General features: G+C 38.6%; 7 protein-coding genes across 11 annotated transcripts; 3 read left to right on the top strand and 4 right to left on the bottom strand.

The window, feature by feature from the left end:
• LOC104771040 (leucine-rich repeat extensin-like protein 7) lies at window positions 1,671-3,293 on the bottom strand. The gene has a single exon (XM_010495514.1). It carries the CDS (start codon window positions 3,198-3,200, stop codon window positions 1,902-1,904), a length of 1,299 nt encoding a protein of 432 aa, XP_010493816.1. The 5' UTR covers window positions 3,201-3,293; the 3' UTR covers window positions 1,671-1,901.
• Window positions 4,714-6,323, top strand: LOC104771039 (polyadenylate-binding protein-interacting protein 6-like). Its single transcript, XM_010495513.2, has 3 exons — window positions 4,714-4,861; window positions 5,441-5,857; window positions 5,950-6,323. The coding sequence occupies exons 2-3, from the start codon at window positions 5,456-5,458 to the stop codon at window positions 6,118-6,120; spliced, it is 573 nt and encodes a 190-aa protein (XP_010493815.1). The 5' UTR covers window positions 4,714-4,861; window positions 5,441-5,455; the 3' UTR covers window positions 6,121-6,323.
• On the top strand, window positions 6,866-8,476 carry LOC104771037 (dnaJ homolog subfamily B member 1-like). The gene is made up of 3 exons (XM_010495509.1): window positions 6,866-7,239; window positions 7,410-7,825; window positions 7,903-8,476. The coding sequence occupies exons 1-3, from the start codon at window positions 7,075-7,077 to the stop codon at window positions 8,339-8,341; spliced, it is 1,020 nt and encodes a 339-aa protein (XP_010493811.1). The 5' UTR covers window positions 6,866-7,074; the 3' UTR covers window positions 8,342-8,476.
• Window positions 8,402-13,111, bottom strand: LOC104771038. Of its 3 annotated transcripts, XM_010495511.1 has the most exons (5): window positions 12,952-13,111; window positions 10,537-12,642; window positions 10,096-10,216; window positions 9,459-9,518; window positions 8,402-9,348 (listed from the first exon to the last, which is right to left on the bottom strand). In XM_010495511.1, the coding sequence occupies exons 2-5, from the start codon at window positions 12,603-12,605 to the stop codon at window positions 8,539-8,541; spliced, it is 3,060 nt and encodes a 1,019-aa protein (XP_010493813.1). In that variant the 5' UTR covers window positions 12,606-12,642; window positions 12,952-13,111; the 3' UTR covers window positions 8,402-8,538. The 3 variants fall into 3 exon arrangements, with proteins under 3 accessions (XP_010493813.1, XP_010493814.1, XP_019097558.1); XM_010495512.1 differs by lacking the exons at window positions 8,402-9,348; window positions 9,459-9,518 and adding an exon at window positions 9,670-9,952; XM_019242013.1 differs by lacking the exons at window positions 8,402-9,348; window positions 9,459-9,518 and adding an exon at window positions 9,670-9,864.
• On the bottom strand, window positions 13,601-15,287 carry LOC104771036 (TP53-regulating kinase-like). 3 transcript variants are annotated; one of them, XM_010495507.2, is made up of 7 exons: window positions 15,123-15,287; window positions 14,887-14,971; window positions 14,695-14,808; window positions 14,319-14,597; window positions 14,121-14,234; window positions 13,952-14,024; window positions 13,601-13,865 (listed from the first exon to the last, which is right to left on the bottom strand). In XM_010495507.2, exons 2-7 carry the CDS (start codon window positions 14,950-14,952, stop codon window positions 13,828-13,830), a joined length of 684 nt encoding a protein of 227 aa, XP_010493809.1. In that variant the 5' UTR covers window positions 14,953-14,971; window positions 15,123-15,287; the 3' UTR covers window positions 13,601-13,827. The 3 variants fall into 3 exon arrangements, with proteins under 3 accessions (XP_010493809.1, XP_010493810.1, XP_019097568.1); XM_010495508.2 differs by having other exon boundaries at window positions 14,887-14,967; XM_019242023.1 differs by lacking the exon at window positions 14,121-14,234.
• Window positions 15,584-18,040, top strand: LOC104771034 (serine/threonine protein phosphatase 2A 57 kDa regulatory subunit B' iota isoform). The gene is made up of 3 exons (XM_010495506.2): window positions 15,584-15,873; window positions 15,990-17,256; window positions 17,419-18,040. The coding sequence occupies exons 2-3, from the start codon at window positions 16,093-16,095 to the stop codon at window positions 17,773-17,775; spliced, it is 1,521 nt and encodes a 506-aa protein (XP_010493808.1). The 5' UTR covers window positions 15,584-15,873; window positions 15,990-16,092; the 3' UTR covers window positions 17,776-18,040.
• On the bottom strand, window positions 18,143-19,737 carry LOC104771033. The gene has a single exon (XM_010495505.2). The coding sequence runs from the start codon at window positions 19,446-19,448 to the stop codon at window positions 18,183-18,185; it is 1,266 nt and encodes a 421-aa protein (XP_010493807.1). The 5' UTR covers window positions 19,449-19,737; the 3' UTR covers window positions 18,143-18,182.

The raw sequence follows: 19,870 nt of genomic DNA, 5'->3' as shown, positions 1-19,870 counted from the left end.
CTGATTTGGAAAGAATACATGAATTTCACATATCTTAAATGTTGCAATTTGAATTATCGCTGATAAAAGAATATATTTAGTATTGTGATCTTGTAGTTATAGTAGATATTAAATATATGAAATTTTGAATTTATTATAATTTCCTTATGTTGTGTTTTTTATATAACTATATTATTTTCGGCTAAGAAAGATATTAATCACGTTTGGATTATTTCCTTATTCAAGATTTGAAGACTGATGATTTGAATTTAATTATTTAGATATTAATTAAGGTAGTTTGTAATTTTTAGGGATGCTGATTTTATTCTGTTTTTCCTAATGTAATAAATCATTCTGTTTTTTATAGTAGGATTTAATTACACCCGATTTTTATGTATTAACATCATTTAATTTTTGTTTGGCTATTACACAACTAAGGACTGTCAATCTGTTTGGTTCCAATTAATATCAATCTGTTTGGCTTCAAGAATTACATATCCTTATTTTAATTTGAGTGGCATTTTATTGTAATAATCTCTAAACCTATGTTTCTTTATTAAAAATGCTTCCCTTTTAATAATATAGATAGCGGAGACACGGGTGGGTGTGACCTAGCAAGGCTGGCATTTAAATGATTGGGGAGAATCTCTTATTTATATTCTTGTTGACAAANTTGTAAAAAAAAAAAAAAAAAAAAAATCTCTTATTTATAAGTTTTGATCCTGTGGAAATATTCTCATTAGTGTTTATACCCAAAAAGCATCAAATCTTATCTCTTAAATCATGTAGACAGAACTTTTTTTTAAGGCAAATCCTTTTGGACGATAAGTCGATACTACTCACAATTCAAATCTGATCCCAAAAAAAAACAAAAAAATGGACTAAATAAACTATGATATGCATTTTAAAGGAACATATCGATTTAACCTCATACTCTACGTTACATGCTTTAACTTCTCGATTTTGCTCTATCAAACACTAAGTTTGATATATATATATATATCGATGTTTTTCCTATAATGCACAAAAATCTCTGGTAATCATAGGGTTTGAATGGTAACTGCGATTAGAGCGGTCAAATCTATCTTGCGGTTTGGACCGCTTCATTTTTTAAGGCGGACTACAGACCACTGCGGACCAATTTTATTTGTATGTAAAAGCGGTCCGCAGTTGGTCCGATGCGGTCTTGTCTCTGCTTTATTTGGACTGCACCACTGCGGACTACATTTGTTAAATGGTAAATAAAAGCGGTCCATTCCGCAGACGAATTTTTCCGCCCTAACCGCTGCAATCATTCACACCCATAACGTAAAAACATCCACACACAAAACCCTCGTAGAGATCGAGCTTTTCTCTCTTGCTCCCCATGTTAATGTAGCCGTGTCTAAAATGTTTTAGTAGAGGTCCTTTCATAAGAAAACACCTATCTCACACAAAATAGACAATTTTTAAAAATGTCAAATTAAAACATTTGAATTTTTGAACCATTTATTTTTAGGGGTAATCCTTGATTTACCAAAAAGAAAAAAAAAAAGTTGAACCGCATTATAAACCGCCTCATAGATTCCATCTTTTCGTGAATGGTAACAAATTGCGTTGATCGGTGCCGTCAAATGGTTGCTAACCCTTGTTCTTATTAATGAATCTGAAGAAAACACTCAACAACAAGAATAACATATATAGACCAAAAAGAATATTATATTAAAGTTCAATTTAAATAAACACACACATGCATGCAATCTATAAGAAAAACAAAAAAAAGACAAGTCCGTCTACACTTGGTGTCCTAAAGATATTCAGCTTGTTGTAATTGTCTTCACTTGTAACCTCATCTTGGCTTTTATACTTTCGACATCTAAATCAATCTCATTCTCATCAACACATGCCCTTTTTTAGTTTCTACACACATAGATATCGATCGGTTAGTTCCTCAACTGAGCCGCCGGTTGTTGAGCTTGTGGTGGTGGTGGAGGCGATGAGTATATCGGTGGACATGGTCTAGCCGGAGGCGGTGGATTTGGAGACGGTGCCGGTGCCAATGATGGCTGCAGAGATGGTGCTATCCGAGATGGAGGAGGAGAAAAACACGAAGAGACGGGATTACACTTGAAAGAGTCACAATCTACAGGTTTCGACAAGAACGCTGTACACTCCATCGTCGATCTTTGATCCCTCGTATCCTTGAGACAATTCATCGTATAATTATAGTTCTCTAGATAACGACACGTAGATGGTTCTCCGGTGAAATAATTAGACCCGTATCTAAAATCTCTTAGCTTCTCAAGCGAGCATAGCTCATCCGGCATTACACCAGAGAGCATGTTACGCTCAACGTTCAACACCTCGAGATTCTCCATCACCCCCATCGACTTAGGCAACTCTCCTACCAACAAGTTGTAACTAATATCCAAAACGGTCACGTTTCGAAGCAACCCCATGTCATCAGGTAGACAAGATTGTAAACCGTTATCCATGAGAATGATCTCGTTCAGAGTCTTACCCATTTTACCGAAACTCGTCGGTATACATCCTTCAAACCGGTTTGACGCAAGAACTAGAACCGATACCGGAGAATTTCCCATGTTAACCGGGATTTTACTAACGAACCGGTTACTATTTAAGAACAGAGCGTCGAGATCTTTGTCGAACAGAGATTCGGGTAATTCACCTTCGAACTCGTTGTACCGGAGATCAAGATACTTTAATTTCGGTAAACCGATTACAACTTTCGGGAATTTACCAGCGAACCGGTTATTGCTAAGATCGAGTTCGAATAGGAGACTCAACTGCGAAAACCCGACCGGGAGGGTACCACAGAACCGGTTCGAGTTAACGTGAAACAGAGCAATGTCGGTTAAGAGGCCAAGCTCTTCAGGGAGGTGACCAGCTATATCTCCATGGTTTAGATCGACGCCGGAGACGGTTTTAACCAAAGGGTCGTCGAGAGATGAGGAGCATACTACTCCGTTGTAGTCACACACACGTGATCCGAACCAGTTAGCCGTTAGGTTCCACGGGTCAGAGATCATGGTACGTTTCCACGCTTGTAACGCCACGTAAGCTCTCTCGAGCCGTACGTTTTCGAAGATGAGGTATGGTGGTATGGTTATAGGGTCGTCTCGGGTGTATAGAAGTTGCCGTGATCCACCGGGAGCGGCTGCGGAAGTGTAGAGTAAGACGACGGTAGTGAGTGATAATAAGGTCGGTTGATAAATCCTCATCACACTCTAATGGAGTTTTGTGTTACGTTAATCACTCTTTTTGTCTTCTTCTTAATTTTTCTTCTTCTTTTATTATATTTTTGGTTTTAGTTGAGATTTGAATAGGTAAAAAGAGAGAAAGAGAGAGAGATTAGCAGTGAAAGGTAGTGGAGTAAAAACATATGTATTGCTATTTTTAGATCTTGTAATTAGTAGATTATGTTAAATTGTTTTTTATTTTTATTTTTCCATTACAGCATTTGGTTTGACCGAGATTGTCTGAAACGTGTGCTGTTTTCTCTATGTCATTTACAAATTTTTATCAATAAACAAGCAAATAATAACACGTTTAGTGTTAGGGGGAAAACAGTCTATTTTTGTAAATTAAGATTTAATATATTTTTATTTGGAATTGACTTAGCAAATCTGAAATGAAAATTTGTCCACTAGTTTAGCGTCTGCGGAAACGAAGAAAAAAAAAACAAAAGGTATGTGATGATGCTAGTTTTTAGGAGTGAAACTTTTAGGGGGTTTGTTTTGTTTTATTGCTAGTTACTATTACAAAGAGCTGAGGAGTCACCATAAGACAATGTAGCATTACGAAACAAGCATACAAATAAAAATAACGAATAACAACACCTAGCTGTAAGACGAATCCAAAACCAAAAGATAAAACTAAATAAGACTTGATCTTGAAATGGATTGTGTAAGCTAAATTATGGCGCGCTGAGTAATTATTTAAGACACATTATCATACATGATGCATGCTCGATCATGGGCAAAAAAAATTCAACGTACGAACTAAGATTTTTATACGCTAAAACAAAAATTGATTAGTTTAATGTTAGTATATATTATCGGTCGTGGTGTAGTGGTTATGTTTAAACGTCTTTAAAATTGTTTGCCCAAAAAAAAAAGAAAAAAAAAAAAAAACGTCTTAAAAATTATGCTTACCACACAAAAACATTTTTAAGATTAGAGGTTATAATTCTACGGTTGAATTTCTTGTAATGTTTTTAAAAATAAAATAAAATTGTATTCGTTAATGGGCCAAAAACATTTGATTTGCTTTAATCCCATTAATAAACACTTCGAGTCGGCCATACATATAACATTAAATGATTCATCCAACTCTTAACATATGTTTTAAGTTTTAACCCAACAAACATATGCGACTTGATATATACATTGTGTAGATTTCATGACCTGAAATGTATTTATTTAGCATTGTTTATGTTATATTAACGTGTAGTAAAAATCTCCAAAAAAAAGAAAAAAAACATAGATACTTTGAGGCGTTTTATTATTATAAAAAAAAAAAAAAAATCCTTTTTGATTCTGTTAAACCAATTTATAACAGACATGTCAGCAGCACATCAAGGATTTTTTTTTTTTTTTTTTTCCCAAAATAAGGACACAGAATAAACCAGGTCAAGGATAAGATAAAAAAAGTACGTTGCCAAACAGACCCAAGAATGATGCGGACCTTCAAGTAAACGCTTCTTCTTCTTTCTTTCTTGTGTGTGCTTCCATATATAAAAAAGTTCATTATTATTGATTGAGAGAGAAAAGATCAAAAGAAGTCGTTTTCTCTCTTCTTCTTCTCCCCCACCACCTTTTTAGCGTTTCTTAGATCTCTCCTTCTACAAATCTCTCGTCTTCTTCAACGATCGTCTTCTCAGGTAAGTTCGATTTCTCTCTTTAGGTCTTCTACGGCGAATCGTTGACGTGATCGCAATGATCTCGCCGTGTTTTCCTGTTTCTTGTGAATCCGTTTCTTTCGATCATATCCGAATCGGTTTCTTTTGTTTCTTCGTTTTTTTATTTTATTTCTTCGATCTGTGTTGATTTGATATCGCGAATCGTGTTTGATCTATCTCTCTTTCTCTCGTCGTTTCGTTTCATTTCGTTTTTGTTCCTTTGTTTAGATTCCTGATTCAACCATGTGTGTGTTTGTGAAAGCCCTAAGAATCGATGCCTTAGGATTTCGTTGTTCGTTTGCGCTAGTTTGATTTTGATCTGTATCTAAGGCGTCGTCGCCGTCGTCGCGAAGAGTCTTAAGATTAGTTGATTGTATTATCAGCGAGTTTATATTTGTTGTTTTATGGCTTCATGATTTATAGATTAGGTCATGTTTCTCATTGATTTGGATTGGACTGGAATTGATTTTTACAATTAGGAAATTGCTAGTGTAGATTTTTGCAGCAGAAGCTTTTAATTGATTTTGATCCTTTCTTTCGTTTGTTGAATACTTGGGGCAGTATCATACTTAAGCAATGAAGTCAGGAGGATCATCTACGTTGAATCCATACGCTGCAGCTTATGTACCACTCTCCAAAAGAGAAGGTTCTTTGGTTGGTGGTGGTGGTGGTGCTGCTGCTAAGCCGTCTGCATACCATCATCAAGTGCAGCAGCAGCAACCTCATCATGTAGCTCAAGGTTATGGAGTCCAAGGAATGGGGGGAAGTTATCCGAGTCCTCAAATGTCCTCCTTGCCTAAGAAAGCTTCTGACATGGTTTACAATCATCAGATGAAGGATGAGGATTTGGAGATGGACATGGATATTGAGTTCCTTTTGGTCACATTCTCTGGTCTCTCACATGAGTCTATCAACGATGTGTACTTGGCTAACAGCTGTGATCTTGATGCAACTATCGAAATGCTAAACCAGCTCGAGGTAATTCATTTCTTAAACTCTTCCTTCATTAGATTTGTTTGTTTAAAAAAATTTATAATTCTAACAAAACCAGAGCTTTTTGTAAATGACAGATTTACAGTACTGAAGCTCAGGCGTACCTCCCAGACACATTGGACATTGGCGATGTACCTGAAACCATCACCGAGCCTTCAACCTCGACAGCTTCGAAACTAAAGAATGAAGCAAGTGCATCGTCGTCATCGTCCTCTGGTCTCCACAACGCCCATGTACCCTCCTCCTGATTTGATGAGTCCTTAAAAATGTGAAGTTTCTTGCGAATGGATGATGATATTCTTAGGAGATCTCTTTCTATATTTCTCCCCACTTTGTTTCTGGGGGAAAAGAGAGTACAATGTATAGTTTCTTCAGTTTGAGAATTGGGATTTGTTTTTTTTTATGTGGTTTTAAGAAAAAGCTATGAATCAGCGTTCTGCTCTTTTGGCCATTTTTTGCTGCTCGATATTAATATCGAATCAATGATATGTTACTAATGGTACATCCCTTGTTTAAATGCTAATAATGACTTAACCATCCGTTAATTATGTGCTTAGTCAAATCGAAATCTTTGTTATTAATACTACTAATATCTCATTGTAATATCTCATTGTAATGTTGTTAAACAATGGAAACTGAAACACACAACTTGGAACGATTTTGTCTGGTGGGGTCTTGTAAAATTGTAAATAACTTGAAAACCCCCTATGTGGAGCTACTTTTGCGCCCTATGTCCTTCTCTGGTTACTATAATTAGGAATCATCTAATTAAAATTTAACAAAAAGGAGAGAAATGAGGAACTTAGATTCCGTAAATTTCTGTGTGTTAAAACTTAAAAGAACCTGAAAAAGCTGTCATATGTGATTTTAGAGCAATTAAACATCAATCTGTTTTTTTTTTTTTTCTTTTTCTTTTTCTGGTCATCAAAAAATCAAATCCGTTTCAATAGAAAGAACAAAAAAAATAAAATAATAATAATAAGTTCCCCCAAGTCAAGTCGGTGATCTTTTTTTTTGTTTTTTCCTCTTTCTACAGAACAACAAAAAGCTTCTTCAACTTAATCTTCATTAGATTTAGATGCACAACGACTCTCCATCACATATATACATTTGGTGATTATTTGGACGATCTGATTCTTTTCTTCAGAGTTTGTTTGTTTTATTTAGAGGAAGAAGATTTAGTGTTCTTTTTTAAGAAAAAGATGGGTTTGGATTATTACAACATATTGAAAGTGAATAGGAACGCAACAGAGGATGATCTAAAGAAATCTTACAGAAGATTGGCTATGAAATGGCATCCTGACAAAAACCCTAACACCAAAACCGAAGCTGAAGCCAAGTTCAAACAGATCTCTGAGGCTTATGAGGCAAGTCTTTATTTCTTCCATCTCTTTAGATCCATTTCTTTGGCTAATATATATATGGATAAGAGTAGAGTTGTCTTGGGTTATAAGCAAAACTGTATCTCCTTTTTAATCAGATTTTTCTAAAGGCAATGTTGCTGCATTGTGCTTATCAAAACGTCCCACGTTTTCAGGTTCTAAGTGATCCACAGAAACGAGCGGTATATGATCAATATGGGGAAGAAGGATTAAGCGATATGCCGCCTCCCGGGAGCACGGGAAACAATGCAAGAGCGGGAGGTTTTAACCCGAGGAATGCTGAAGACATATTTGCAGAGTTCTTTGGAAGTAGCCCCTTTGGTTTTGGATCAGCCGGTGGTCCTGGAAGGTCGACGAGGTTTCAGTCAGATGGAGGAGGAGGAATGTTTGGCGGATTTGGTGGAGGAAACAACGGTAGCGAAAACAATATATTCAGAACTTACAGTGAAGGCACTCCTGCGCCTAAGAAACCTCCACCTGTGGAGAGCAAATTGCCTTGTAGTCTTGAAGAGTTGTATTCTGGCTCAACTAGGAAAATGAAAATTTCAAGATCCATCGTTGACGCTAATGGGTAAACCTTTTCTAGAAGCTTCTTTCTTAAGTTAATGGTGTTGTTGGTTCATTAGTTGTTTCTTTGGGATGGTGCAGGAGACAGGCGCAAGAGACAGAGATACTGACGATTGTTGTGAAACCGGGATGGAAGAAAGGGACAAAGATCAAGTTTCCTGACAAAGGAAACGAGCAAGTGAATCAATTACCAGCTGATTTGGTGTTTGTTATCGACGAGAAACCGCATGATTTGTTCAAGAGAGATGGGAATGATCTCATGACAAGCCGGAGAGTGACGCTCGCTGAAGCTATAGGAGGAACAAATGTGAATATCAACACGCTCGATGGGAGGAATCTACCCGTTAGTGTCACGGAAATCGTCAGTCCAGGGTATGAGCTTGTTGTTCCTGGAGAAGGGATGCCAATAGCTAAAGAACCAAGAAACAAAGGCGATCTCAAGATCAAGTTCCATGTTCAGTTTCCCGCAAGGTTGACAACAGAGCAGAAATCCGCACTCAAGGGGGTCTTAGCAGGTTGAAGAAACTGAGATATGTTGTAGCATTTTCATAATCTGTACAAAATCTTTGGTTGTGTTGACTGTTGAATTCAAAGTTTTTCTTCAAACTTGTATACTCCATTATTCAAAAGGTTATTACAACTCTATTAAACACTACGGAAACTGATGATAGATAAGTCATTACACCTAACTAATTTACACAAACGCATTCACAAAGATCAAAATCCTCTGTTCCTGTGTGCACTGTACTGTTGTTGCCTAGGTGCGTTTTGATTGGCCCTCCATCCACCAGGCCGTTGTGCCGGCGGTTGGGCCATGGTTCTGCTATGAAATTGAGGACTCAAGTCAGGTGGTGGTGGTGGTGGTGGTAATTGAATTTGGTGGCCTGAGACTTGTGGTTGCCATTCAGGAATATCGTCGTCGTCGTCATCATCAGGACCATTCCATGGTTGTTTACTACCACTACCTGCTGAATTCCCATACTTGAGAATGAGCTCCCTTACTTGATCCATAGACCTAGACTGAGGTGGTGGCTGGGGAGAAGAAGCAACCGGTCCAGTAGAGGAACTGAAGTTAAATTCTGGCAAATCATCGTCGTCTTTCACACCTACGGGGCCAAATCCAGGTGGCACGTCTTCTTCCTCATCAGCATTACAACCAACCAAACCACGATTCCCAATGGATGCAACCTTTACAACAGGATGATTCGTAACATTCACACTACTACTACTACTAGACTTTTTGTTTTCTGGAGCCAACGCAGACCTCTTAGTGCTTGTAGAAGAATGCTGACGTTTGAAACCGGGCTTATGGCGTGAGCCAGGAGACGCGACAACTGCACGCCTCCACACAACAACGCCTATCAACCCGATATCGTCTGAACACTTGACCTCATCAAGATGGTCCTTGGAGATGATTTTGCTCAGCAAATCCAAGGTTTCTCCACGTGCTGGACATAGGTAAAGCTCAACGCCTGAGGTTGGCTCTGCGTAACCAACTCTTTGGTCAGCAACGTACGACTTAGCAACCTGAACCCAGATAAAAAAAGGACAAAAGGCGAAGACTTTTAAAGCAGAACTATTAAAGTGTTTATGCAGTAAAAGAAGGAATATGACAAGTATATTAAAATTAATAGTACCTCAAAAAGGCTGTCACGTTGGCTCTGAGAGATACCATCCTTACACACCACGTTCATTACCTGCAAATTTAATGTACCAACTTAATTATTTTACACTGATTACCAAAAATGGATATAACAAGAAACTGTTTCCTCTCTAAGACAGAAATATTTCTCGAGAGAATCTATTTTGGGACATGGTCTGCAATTCGTTTATGACTATGTTCTGGCGTTTTGTTGTCTTCTTACTTCTCACTCTGTAAGAGAATCTTGGTAACAATTTGATGATTCTACATCCTACTACCTACGTTTAACAATACATCTAAAACTGATCTGGCATACAAAATTTCATGATTTTATACAAAAAATTTCAGATTCAATCCACAGTTGATTCTCTGGTCAATCAGGGCTCTTTACTGTCCCGGTCCTGTTTCACAGATGTAGATCAACCATGAGCTTTTTGCTTTTTTTGGATTCCATGTTTTAGCTAATGGGAAGCCTATGATTGTGTCTCGCTGCATTAAGAAACGACTTGCAATATTGAGATGAGATTTTGTGGATCTATTGTTGCTCGTATTAGCAGTAGTAACAAAGAAGAGAGTGAAGTTAATATGCTAATGCTACTACAAGGATGATGCAAGTAATAAACTTTGTATACCATTAAGACACGGCTTCGAGACAACGGAAGCTCTTGTACAAACTTCCCAAACGCACTGAGTCTCACTCTACCCTTTACCTCCACCAGTGTTGGCCACTCGCTTGTCTTTGCTTTCTCACCACTGCACGAGTAAATCCAGTCAGAGATAATGCTTCAGTTCAATGATACCCCAAAACATTTGTGTCAACGATCCTTTTCTCATTCCATTTTTTTGTTCAACAAATCAAACAAGTATCAGAGCGTTATTTAATCCTACAAGTGCTCTTTTGTGAGCTGTTTTCTATTTAAGTCTAAACTTAGGTTCTGTTTCCTATTCAAGTCTAAACTTATCTTCATTCACATCCTTGGTACTAAAATCCCATTTTTATCATGGTTTGATTTAACTATGTTCCAATCGAAATAGCTAACAAGAGATAAAAGTTAAAAGTAATCGAGACTTGCCTCTTGAAAAATCCAGTGACTGAGACAACTGAAGCGCCACTAAGCTGCAGAATACCATCCCATATGTGGTCTTCTTTAATGCTATCAGCCAAATGTGTATTTTCAGGTTTAGAGACATCAGCATCGAGTTTGACACCGGTATCCAGTTTTGGGGACATAACATTAGTCTTTTCGAGTTCTGTTTTAGAAGAAACACTCTCCTTGGCTTCTTTTAGAGACTGCTTAGGAGATTGTGAAGGTGATTTAGAATGTGACCCAACTTCTGAGTCACTCTTCTCCGTTGCATGCTCTTCCTTTAAAGGAGGATTCTCATGTGGACTGCCAAATGGAGGTTCTGAGTTCAGGGATTCCATGAACTCATCAAGTGATACAATTGGAGCAAGAAATCCCACATCCTTCATCTCATCATCCATCGACAGACCTTGCATTGGATCAATCTCCTCCGCTGAGAGTAGAGTTACACCGGATGATGTTTCCTGGTTAGATTTTGCGTTCTTATCATTCGAGCCATTTTTCTTTAGAGTGGATTTGGTAGATGAATTCACAGATTTCGCTTTGGCTCGAGGCTTACTATGTGAGGTAATCTCAGCAGAGACATCCACTGTCCCACTATCAACGGGATCAATTTCTACCTGGAACTCACCCTTATGCGTTTTCCTCACCAGATTTCTGACATCGATGTCTGCATCCCGTAGGACAACCATCTCAGCCAGCTCTTCTGCTTTTGCTTGACGCCACTGAGAAAGCTCCTTAGAAGCAAGTTCCTCAGCTGTCATAGAACACAATCTCTCCGGAGAGATTTTTCCGGACATGACACTTTCTCTTAACTCAGGATTGTTCTTATCCTTCAAATTGAATAAGAGAGACCTTCCCTTCTCTTTGTACTTCTTGTTCACACCTCCAAATAGTTTAAAAAGTTCCAACTCAATTTTAGATGCCAAGAGGTCTGGATCCTCCAACGATTTTCCTCTACCAGTTCCATTCTCCCCAAAATCTGAAACAGGTTCCAAAACCCATGAGAGGCCATTGCCCTGTAAAAGTTCATCCCCGGATAAAATACTATCACTAAAACGAACATCATCACAGGGGAAAACCTCGTCAAATTGAGTTTTCTGTACATCAGATTGATTAACATAATTCATCTTTGTGTCATTGGAAGTCTCTTGCGACAAGATTCTTCCATTGTTGCCGTTCAGCCTAGAACTTTCATCCTTTGTGGATGATGCCGGTATGATCCCCTCAGCTACTGGAACGCCGGTAACACAGGCTGAGGCAGGCTCACTACTTTCAGCTAATGGAACATTAGTAGCTTCTTCAGTTTCAGAATTCTTTTCCTCTTTTGGAGACTCCTCATGCTGGTGAACCAAAGCCAAGGCAGCTGCTAATGATTCCTTCATTTTAGACCTCAAAGACTCGTTACCCCCATCACTCTGTGTTTTCATCGACCCTAGCGACAGGCCTGATTGTTTCTTGTTCATCACATGCTTCCCAGATTTTCCGGGAGCGGGTTTCATTTGCCTTGCTTTCTTGGTAGGCGTTGGTGAATGTTCCGTCTTTGGAGAAAGAGTAACGGATGGCATATGACCCAGTTGTATACTTGATGAATAAAATTGTTCTAGCCAAGGTCTGTGATGCACTGGCTCTACTCGCTTGTTTGGTGAATCTAACTTTTCCGAAGCAGAACCACCGAGAGTAGTCTCTGCCGGTGATTTCCGCTTCCCTGTCAACTGCAATGACCTATCTCCAGAATAGGGAAGTGCAACAGGAGGTTGTAACTGAGGCATCAAAGTCTGAGAATCAACCAACAAAGAGGACTGAAAAGAGACATTCTCTAGATCAAATTGGAATGTCAAAGGACCAGAGACAGATGTTTCCTCTTTCGGAAAGTCAAGGTTGCTGCTTGTGGAAGCTGCAGGCTCTTGTTCCATGTCTGAAACAGAGATATGCTGAACAGAAGGAGGATCATTTGATCCCATCTCCATCAAACTCGTTTCTCCAAAAGTATCTGAATCCGTTTTCAAAGCCTCTAGATGAGTAGAGATATGCTCTGTTCCCATATTACTGGACATGATCAACCAAAGCTGAATCCAACATTCACTTCAGCAGCTGTANAAAAAAAAAAAAAAAAAAGTAATGGGTTCCCTTTAGAAAAATCAAAACTTGAAAATTACAATTATCTGAATACTAAATAATTCAAATGAAATCAACGATCACATAAAGAGTGAAACCATCAATCTCATCAATTAATCTGATCACCTAAGAACACTCAATTATCGAAACCGATTCGTCACCTAAACTACACAATATGATCACCAACCAAAATCAAAAGAAGAAGAAGAAGAAGAAACAAACACAGCCAATTCGAATCGAATTCGGTTCTCGCAAAAACTAAACACGGAGAGCATAGAAATTTACCTGATAAGAAAGATAAAACAACGGTTCAATTCGAATGAATCGGAGAAGATTAAGATGCGATTGGAAATGGAAACCCTAAAGCTTCTGGATTTGGGATGGAGACGGATAAGGAGAGCTTGTACTAATTTTTTTTCAGCTGTTTCGGTGGTGACAGCAACAACAAAAAAAAAAGTTTCTTCTAGAGACGACGACACATGTAAGGCCAAAATGGTAAATGGGCTTTAATATAATAGACCCATTAGGTATAACAATGGGCCTTATCGAGTACTTAGGATTGCTCTCTCAGTAAAATCCAACGGTTGGACTTTTACGTGTCAACATCTAATCAAACGGACGTTAAAAATTTGCATGAGAGATGTTTTTCTTGTTTTACTTTTTAAATTCCGATTTTTTTTTTTGAATTACTGGAAAAAAAAAACAGAAACAAAAGACGCTGTCTTTTCGAAGAAAAAAGGAAAAAAAAATTAAAATTAGGGAAGTAAAAATTTTCCTGGAAATTGCCGAGAAAATTATTATCATTTTCTTTTTCTTTTTCTCAGCAAATAATAATAAATAAAAAACAAAGAAGAAGAAGACACGTAACTAAAGAAATGAATCATCAATTCATCATCATAAGTTTTTCAAATCCAACTCAGTTTTTTTCTTCTTCTTCCTTCAGCTGTTGTGGCCAACATTGGCTGCATTCTCAAACCATTTTCTAGAGCTAAATTCACCCACACATAGGTAGACTTTGGAACTGATCTTAGTGCAGCCTCCATGGACACTCCTTTGTGACATTCAATGGTCCCTTCTGTTCTTCAACAACAACATCACCTTCATTAGCTTCAGTACCAATCAATAAACCATAGCATCAACAAGATCAATAAATATTTTGGCTCATCCAATCATAGTCCGCTTTCTCCCTCGTTGCCTCACTGCATAACCAAAAGAAGAACTTTTACAGGTTTGAAAAAAGATTTAAGTTTAAAGATGGGGACATGGAAGACGGTTTAAAAAAAACCTTGCGCAAGCTTGTTAAACGTGGCTGACCATTGCTTCGACGACTTCCTGTACGCTGTCAGTATACGATCCATCTACAGTTGACAACAAAATACACTAATATGAGACAACAACAGCAACAACAGATCCATCAATAGTAGTGAAAAATTATGATATGCATCACTATTTACCACATTCCCGCATGAAGAGTGCATTGAGAGTAAGGCTCTTTCAAGTACATATAAATCAACAGCTTTGTCTTCAGGTAAGGTCGATGTGACACTCAAGCCAAAATCGATTAGTACCTGACGGAAGACATATCCATTTGACCATTTGTCATGAATCATCATCATACGTAACTAATCAAGGGAACATAATAAAATACTTACGAGCTGATTCGTTCCACTTCTGACTAGCATATTTGATGTGGTCAAATCACCGTGAGCCAAACCACCATCATGGAGCTTCGCGATGGCAGCACCAATCTGAGTAGCAACATCATCTAACCGTTCCTCAACAATCCCATTGGCTCCAAAGTCAAGGAAAATATCCTTAACAGAGTCGCCCTCAATGTACTCAAGTGTCAAGGAGTGAAGCAGAGTATCCACGGCATAGAGTACTGGTGTACAAACCCCAAGCTTTCTTGCCTTTGTCATACACCTAGCCTCCTATATTCAACAACATAGTAGTTGAATTCTTCTGTTCTCTCATGATAATATAAGCAATGAAACAGGAATAATAAGGGTGATGTAGAACAAAACCAACCGCATTCAAGCGCCTAAGTGTGAGTTTTGCATCCAAAATCGGGTGTCTGTACTTCTTCGAGAATCGTTCTTTCACAATGGATCTTCTTCCGGCAAATGTAGACTCAAACACCCTCTAAAGATAAAACTCAAAAGAATTAGCCAATTCATACCCAACGTTTACACTTAGATTCAACCATAACAATACACTTACAGCTTCGGCTCCTTGTTTTATCAGAACAAGAGATTCATTCCCAACGTTTTCCTCACAGCCCATCATAGAGTTCCCACGAGTCTGTCTACACAAGGCACCAAAGTTAAAACAAAGAGAGAGACTTTAGCAATTGTTTATAGCTCTAACAATTAGAGCCTCACAACACAAGCAAGGATCACATAAAGGTGAAACAAGAACACAATCAAGTTGTATCACGGCGAGCATAGAAGTTTTACCTGATAAAATAAAGATAAAACAACGGTTCAATTTGAATGAATCGGAGCAGATGAAGATGCGAATGGAAATGGAAACCCTAAAAAGCTTCTGGATTTGGGGATGGAGACGGATGAGAGTTCGTGCTTTCAGCTGTTTCAGTGACAGCAACAACAAAAAAAAAAATTCTAAAGACGACGACATATGTAAGGCCAAAATGGTATCATATAATAGGCCCATTTAGTGTAATAATGGGCCTTACCGTGTGCTTAGGATTCCTCGCTCAGTAAAATCCAACGGTTGGATTTACGTGTCAACGTCTCATCAAACGGACGTTAATAATTTGCATGCGAGATGTTTTTTTGTTTTTGTTTTTACAACTCCGATTTGTTTTTAAATTATCCGAAAAAAAAAAACAGAAACAAAAGACGCTGTCTTTTCGAAGAAAAAGGCAAAAAAAAAAAAAATTAAAATTAGGAAAGTAAAAATTTTCCTGCAAATTGCCGAGAAAATTATTATTATCATTTGTTTCTCTCTCTTTCTCAGCAAATCGAATAGAAAAAAAAACGAAGAAGATGACACCGTAACGAAACGAATCATCTTCATAAGTTTCTCAAATCCACCTCTGTTTTTTTCTTTCTTCTTCTTCTTCTTCTTTCTCTTCCAGATTCAGTTTTTTTGTTCTCTCTCTCTCTCTTTAAGAATGTTTTGTTGTTCGTGGTGGTAAAAACTGGAATCATGAGAATAAGATTTTGAAAGGGAGAAAAAAAGCAGGTAATGATTAGGGTTTTCCAAGTATTGGGTTGTTGTTATTAAAGTCTCAACCTTTTTTTCCTTCTTCGGATCTAAAACCACATTTCACGTTTCTCTCTCTTTTTCTATGTCATCAGATCCGCCGTGTTCGTCTCAGGAGGAGGATTTAGGGCTCAAGTTTTTGAACGATATGTGTTTTTGATTTCCCCAATTTGTCAATTTCTTTTTGGGGGAAAGATAATGTTTAAGCAGTTTCTGAGTAAGCTTCCTCGGAAGTCTTCAAAATCTGAGTCTGGTGGAGGAGAGCTAAATCGTTCGAGTTCCGGTCAGGTTCCTTCTCCGGTTCAGAGATCCGGAGCTGGTAGTGTTGTTGGTTCCGGTCCGGTTCGATCTAACTCAGGGAAACGTATGTCATCTGCTGTGTTCCCAGCTAGTGTTGTTGCTGGGATTGAGCCTTTGGTACCGTTCAAGGATGTACCAACCTCGGAGAAATTGAATCTCTTTGTGAGTAAAGTTAGTTTATGCTGTGTGACATTTGATTTCTCCGACCCTGGTAAAAACTCTATTGAGAAAGATGTGAAAAGGCAGACCTTGTTGGAGCTTCTTGATTTCGTTGCTTCAGGTTCTGTTAAGTTTACTGAGCCAGCTATTCTCGCCATGTGTAGAATGTGTGCTGTCAATCTCTTTAGGGTTTTCCCTCCTAATTACCGGTCTAGTGGCGGTGGCGGTGGTGGCGAGAACGATGATGATGAGCCAATGTTCGACCCTGCTTGGCCTCATTTGCAAATCGTCTATGATTTGCTGCTCAAGTTTATCACTTCACCTTGTCTTGATGCTAAGTTGGCAAAGAAGTATCTAGATCATGCTTTCATTGTGAGGTTGCTTGACTTGTTTGATTCCGAGGATCCTAGAGAACGGGAGTGTTTGAAGACGATTCTGCATCGTGTCTATGGTAAATTCATGGTTCACAGGCCCTTTGTCCGCAAGTCCATGAGCAATATATTCTACCGGTTTGTGTTTGAGACTGAGAAGCATAGCGGTATCGCTGAGCTTTTGGAGATTTTTGGGAGTATAGTGAGCGGGTTTGCTTTGCCTTTGAAAGAAGAGCACAAGATCTTCTTGTGGAGAGTGTTGATTCCATTGCATAAGCCTAAGTCTGTTGGGAACTACTTCCAGCAGCTATCTTACTGCATCACTCAGTTCATAGATAAGGAGCCTAAATTGGGTAGTGTTGTGATAAAGGGTTTGTTGAAGTTCTGGCCTATCACAAACAGCCAAAAGGAAGTCATGTTTCTTGGGGAGGTCGAAGAGATTTTAGAAGCAATGAGTGTGATGGAATTCCAAAAGATTATGGTCCCTCTCTTCTTGCGGATTGCTTGTTGTGTAACCAGTTCCCACTTTCAGGTACATTCCTATTTCTTAAGAGACATTTTTATCCGCTAACTAATTTTCAGAGGAACGCTTTTACAGATATCAATTCATAGTTCTTGTGTATGGTTTGGTTTGCAAGAGCCATAATACAAGCTTGTAAAGTTGAAACCAATTGGGGATTCTTGTGTGTTTCAGGTTTCTGAAAGAGCTTTATTCTTGTGGAACAATGATCAAATTGTGAACTTGATTGGACACAACCGGCAAGCCATCTTACCAATCATGTTCACTGCCTTAGAAAAGAATGCTCAAGACCACTGGAACCAATCCGTACTAAACTTAACCTTAAACGTAAGAAAAATGTTCTGTGAAATGGACGAGGCTCTGTTCATGTCTTGCCACTCCCGCTTTAAGGAGGACGAAGCAAAGCAATGTTCTGCAGCGGAAAAGAGGAAAGAAGTTTGGGAAAGGCTAGAGAACGCAGCAAGTATGAAGCCGGTAACAGGAAAGACGGCTGTTCTGGTAACTCCTCGAGCAACCTCCATTGCCTGCTAATTAGTGCGCGCTTATAACCAATTCGCGGACAGTTTATCCAAAGAAAATGAAGCAGCAACATCAGAAGAAGATGATGGAGTGGCTGTTGCTAAAGCTATGGTCTTTGGAACTTTTCATCAGGGTTGACCGTTGTAATATTATATAACTTTGATGTTGTTAGCTGTGTGGGTTTTAATGCTAAATCTCTTGCTTCCTTTTAAAGCAATGAAACCATGCTGCAGATTTTTATCAAACTCTTTGTATCAATCAATTAAGTTTATATATCCTTTCTCTTTCAACTATGGCTCTATGGATCTAAACTTAGATCACACAACAACAAGCATCAAAAAGGTTTATGTGAACACAGAGCAAAGTTTACAGCCAAAAGAAACAAATGTACAGGTTGTTGTTTGTTCCTCACAAAAAATTCATAGACTAAGGTCATGCACGAAGAACGTATTCCCACGATATGTAATGGACCTTTCTTCAGCTCCAAGGCACCACAAATGGCCTTGCAGGTTAAGAGTCTCTTTCATTCCTGCTGTTTCCCACACAAACCCAAACAGCCCTAATGCCCTATCTAACTGCTTCATCCCTCTCCCCAACATTTTCTCATCCGTTGAAGTCAAGATCCTCCCCATGCTTAAGCACAAGAACTCACTCTTCTCCTTGTAAAACCCTCCACAGAGATCTACTTCGATGTCACGCACACGCCCGTAGAGGAAAAACATGACGAGAGCAAACAAACACGGCGAAGGATTGCCCAACATCTTTGAGAGCTTTCTGTGCACAAGATGCTCTTGATGTCTAACCTCTCTAAATCCAATAGTGTTGTCCAAAAACACATCTTTGATCTGTAAAAGACCTTCTTTCATCGATACGAGCTTCTCCAAATGGTAAAGTACTGTAATTTCTTCATCATGTTCAAGATACCTTCTCAGATCATTCACCATGTCAAGAACATCTTCCCATTTCGCAGAAGCATTTGCCTTTGCGTATCTAGCTGGCACAGGTCGCATCCATGAAGTTGATTTTTCTGCTTCAAACGAAACCGATGATTCAGATAAGTATCTGAGGCATGACAATATCACTTGCTGACCCAATTTTCTACCTTGACTCATCTCCCTATGTTCAACTAACCAATCAACTTCTTCTTTGAGACTATTCAGTATGTCTTCAAGAGCACCTCTCCAAATACGATACTGTGTAACCTGTGAGCACACGGTGCATCTCACTAGCTTCCGTTGTTGCGCCGAGATGTTAAGAAAGTTGCTAACTTTAGTCAATGAATTCACAACCAATGGCTCTCTTTCACTTTCAGTACCAAAAAATGGGAACTTGAACCGTCCCTGTTCTCTAAGCTTCAGCTGAATTGAAGGAGAGCCAATGAAGATCCTAGCCAGAGACTTGAAAGCGTGCATTTTGTTTCTGATACAATCATCATAGATGATGACACCATTGATGTCCTCGAGCTTCCCATCGACTAAATCAACGCCTCTCAATGCACGGTTTAGTCTTTTCAGAACCGGGAGTTTCGTTTCGTACCATTCACAGGGCAATGCATCGTTATAGGAACCATCAACTGAAGAATGATATAAAACTTGAATTGAACGGAAGAAGCGACTCGGATTTGCTCTGAAACAAATTCCAGAGTTTAGATTCCTTCTTATATGATGATGCCCATGAACCCACATTTGAAAATCAGCTAAGTGAAGCAGCAACGAGCTAATAGCCAGACATCAAATCCTCTCTAAGGAATTTCATCGAACAGTTTGCATGCAACTCTTGAGAAATGAAAACACGACCACAATAGGGGTCGTAGCTACTTCACAAGTGTGATCTCTTTAAGAAATAAAACTTGTAATGCAATAGAACATCTGTGTCTGCAAAGAAGTGAAGCGATTTGGGAGAAGAGATCAGTGTGACAAGTGAAGCTGCGAGAGAGGAGATGGAGTTGGAAGCAAAGAATTTGGTAATGGCGTTTGGATCATTAATGGGCCGTTCATATAAAAGGCCTCTTTATGTTAAATTATCAAACCTATTTTATAACCAATAGAATCATTAATTTGGTCCCCAATAAATTTGATTACGCTTTTTTTTTTTTTTTTTTTTTTTT

Source organism: Camelina sativa, chromosome 20 (genome assembly GCF_000633955.1).
Source record: "Camelina sativa cultivar DH55 chromosome 20, Cs, whole genome shotgun sequence".
NCBI lineage: Eukaryota > Viridiplantae > Streptophyta > Magnoliopsida > Brassicales > Brassicaceae > Camelina > Camelina sativa.
This window is presented reverse-complemented; position numbering and strand designations above follow the sequence as displayed.

Excerpts from the sequence above, each read along its gene's own strand:
- LOC104771038 (XM_010495511.1), bottom strand. The coding sequence starts at position 12,605 with ATGTCCAGTAATATGGGAACAGAGCATATCTCTACTCATCTAGAGGCT. Across the intron at positions 10,217-10,536 it reads GTCACTGGATTTTTCAAGAG|TGGTGAGAAAGCAAAGACAA; the intron begins GCAAGTCTCGAT and ends TTACTCGTGCAG. Across the intron at positions 9,349-9,458 it reads AACGTGACAGCCTTTTTGAG|GTTGCTAAGTCGTACGTTGC; the intron begins GTACTATTAATT and ends ATCTGGGTTCAG.
- LOC104771036 (XM_010495507.2), bottom strand. The coding sequence starts at position 14,952 with ATGATGGGCTGTGAGGAAAACGTTGGGAATGAATCTCTTGTTCTGATA. Across the intron at positions 14,809-14,886 it reads TAAAACAAGGAGCCGAAGCT|AGGGTGTTTGAGTCTACATT; the intron begins GTAAGTGTATTG and ends TTTTATCTTTAG. Across the intron at positions 14,025-14,120 it reads ACTCTTCATGCGGGAATGTG|ATGGATCGTATACTGACAGC; the intron begins GTAAATAGTGAT and ends TGTCAACTGTAG.
- LOC104771033 (XM_010495505.2), bottom strand. The coding sequence starts at position 19,448 with ATGTGGGTTCATGGGCATCATCATATAAGAAGGAATCTAAACTCTGGA.
- LOC104771034 (XM_010495506.2), top strand. The coding sequence starts at position 16,093 with ATGTTTAAGCAGTTTCTGAGTAAGCTTCCTCGGAAGTCTTCAAAATCT. Across the intron at positions 17,257-17,418 it reads TAACCAGTTCCCACTTTCAG|GTTTCTGAAAGAGCTTTATT; the intron begins GTACATTCCTAT and ends TGTGTGTTTCAG.
- LOC104771039 (XM_010495513.2), top strand. The coding sequence starts at position 5,456 with ATGAAGTCAGGAGGATCATCTACGTTGAATCCATACGCTGCAGCTTAT. Across the intron at positions 5,858-5,949 it reads AAATGCTAAACCAGCTCGAG|ATTTACAGTACTGAAGCTCA; the intron begins GTAATTCATTTC and ends TGTAAATGACAG.
- LOC104771037 (XM_010495509.1), top strand. The coding sequence starts at position 7,075 with ATGGGTTTGGATTATTACAACATATTGAAAGTGAATAGGAACGCAACA. Across the intron at positions 7,240-7,409 it reads AGATCTCTGAGGCTTATGAG|GTTCTAAGTGATCCACAGAA; the intron begins GCAAGTCTTTAT and ends CCACGTTTTCAG. Across the intron at positions 7,826-7,902 it reads TCCATCGTTGACGCTAATGG|GAGACAGGCGCAAGAGACAG; the intron begins GTAAACCTTTTC and ends GGGATGGTGCAG.
- LOC104771040 (XM_010495514.1), bottom strand. The coding sequence starts at position 3,200 with ATGAGGATTTATCAACCGACCTTATTATCACTCACTACCGTCGTCTTA.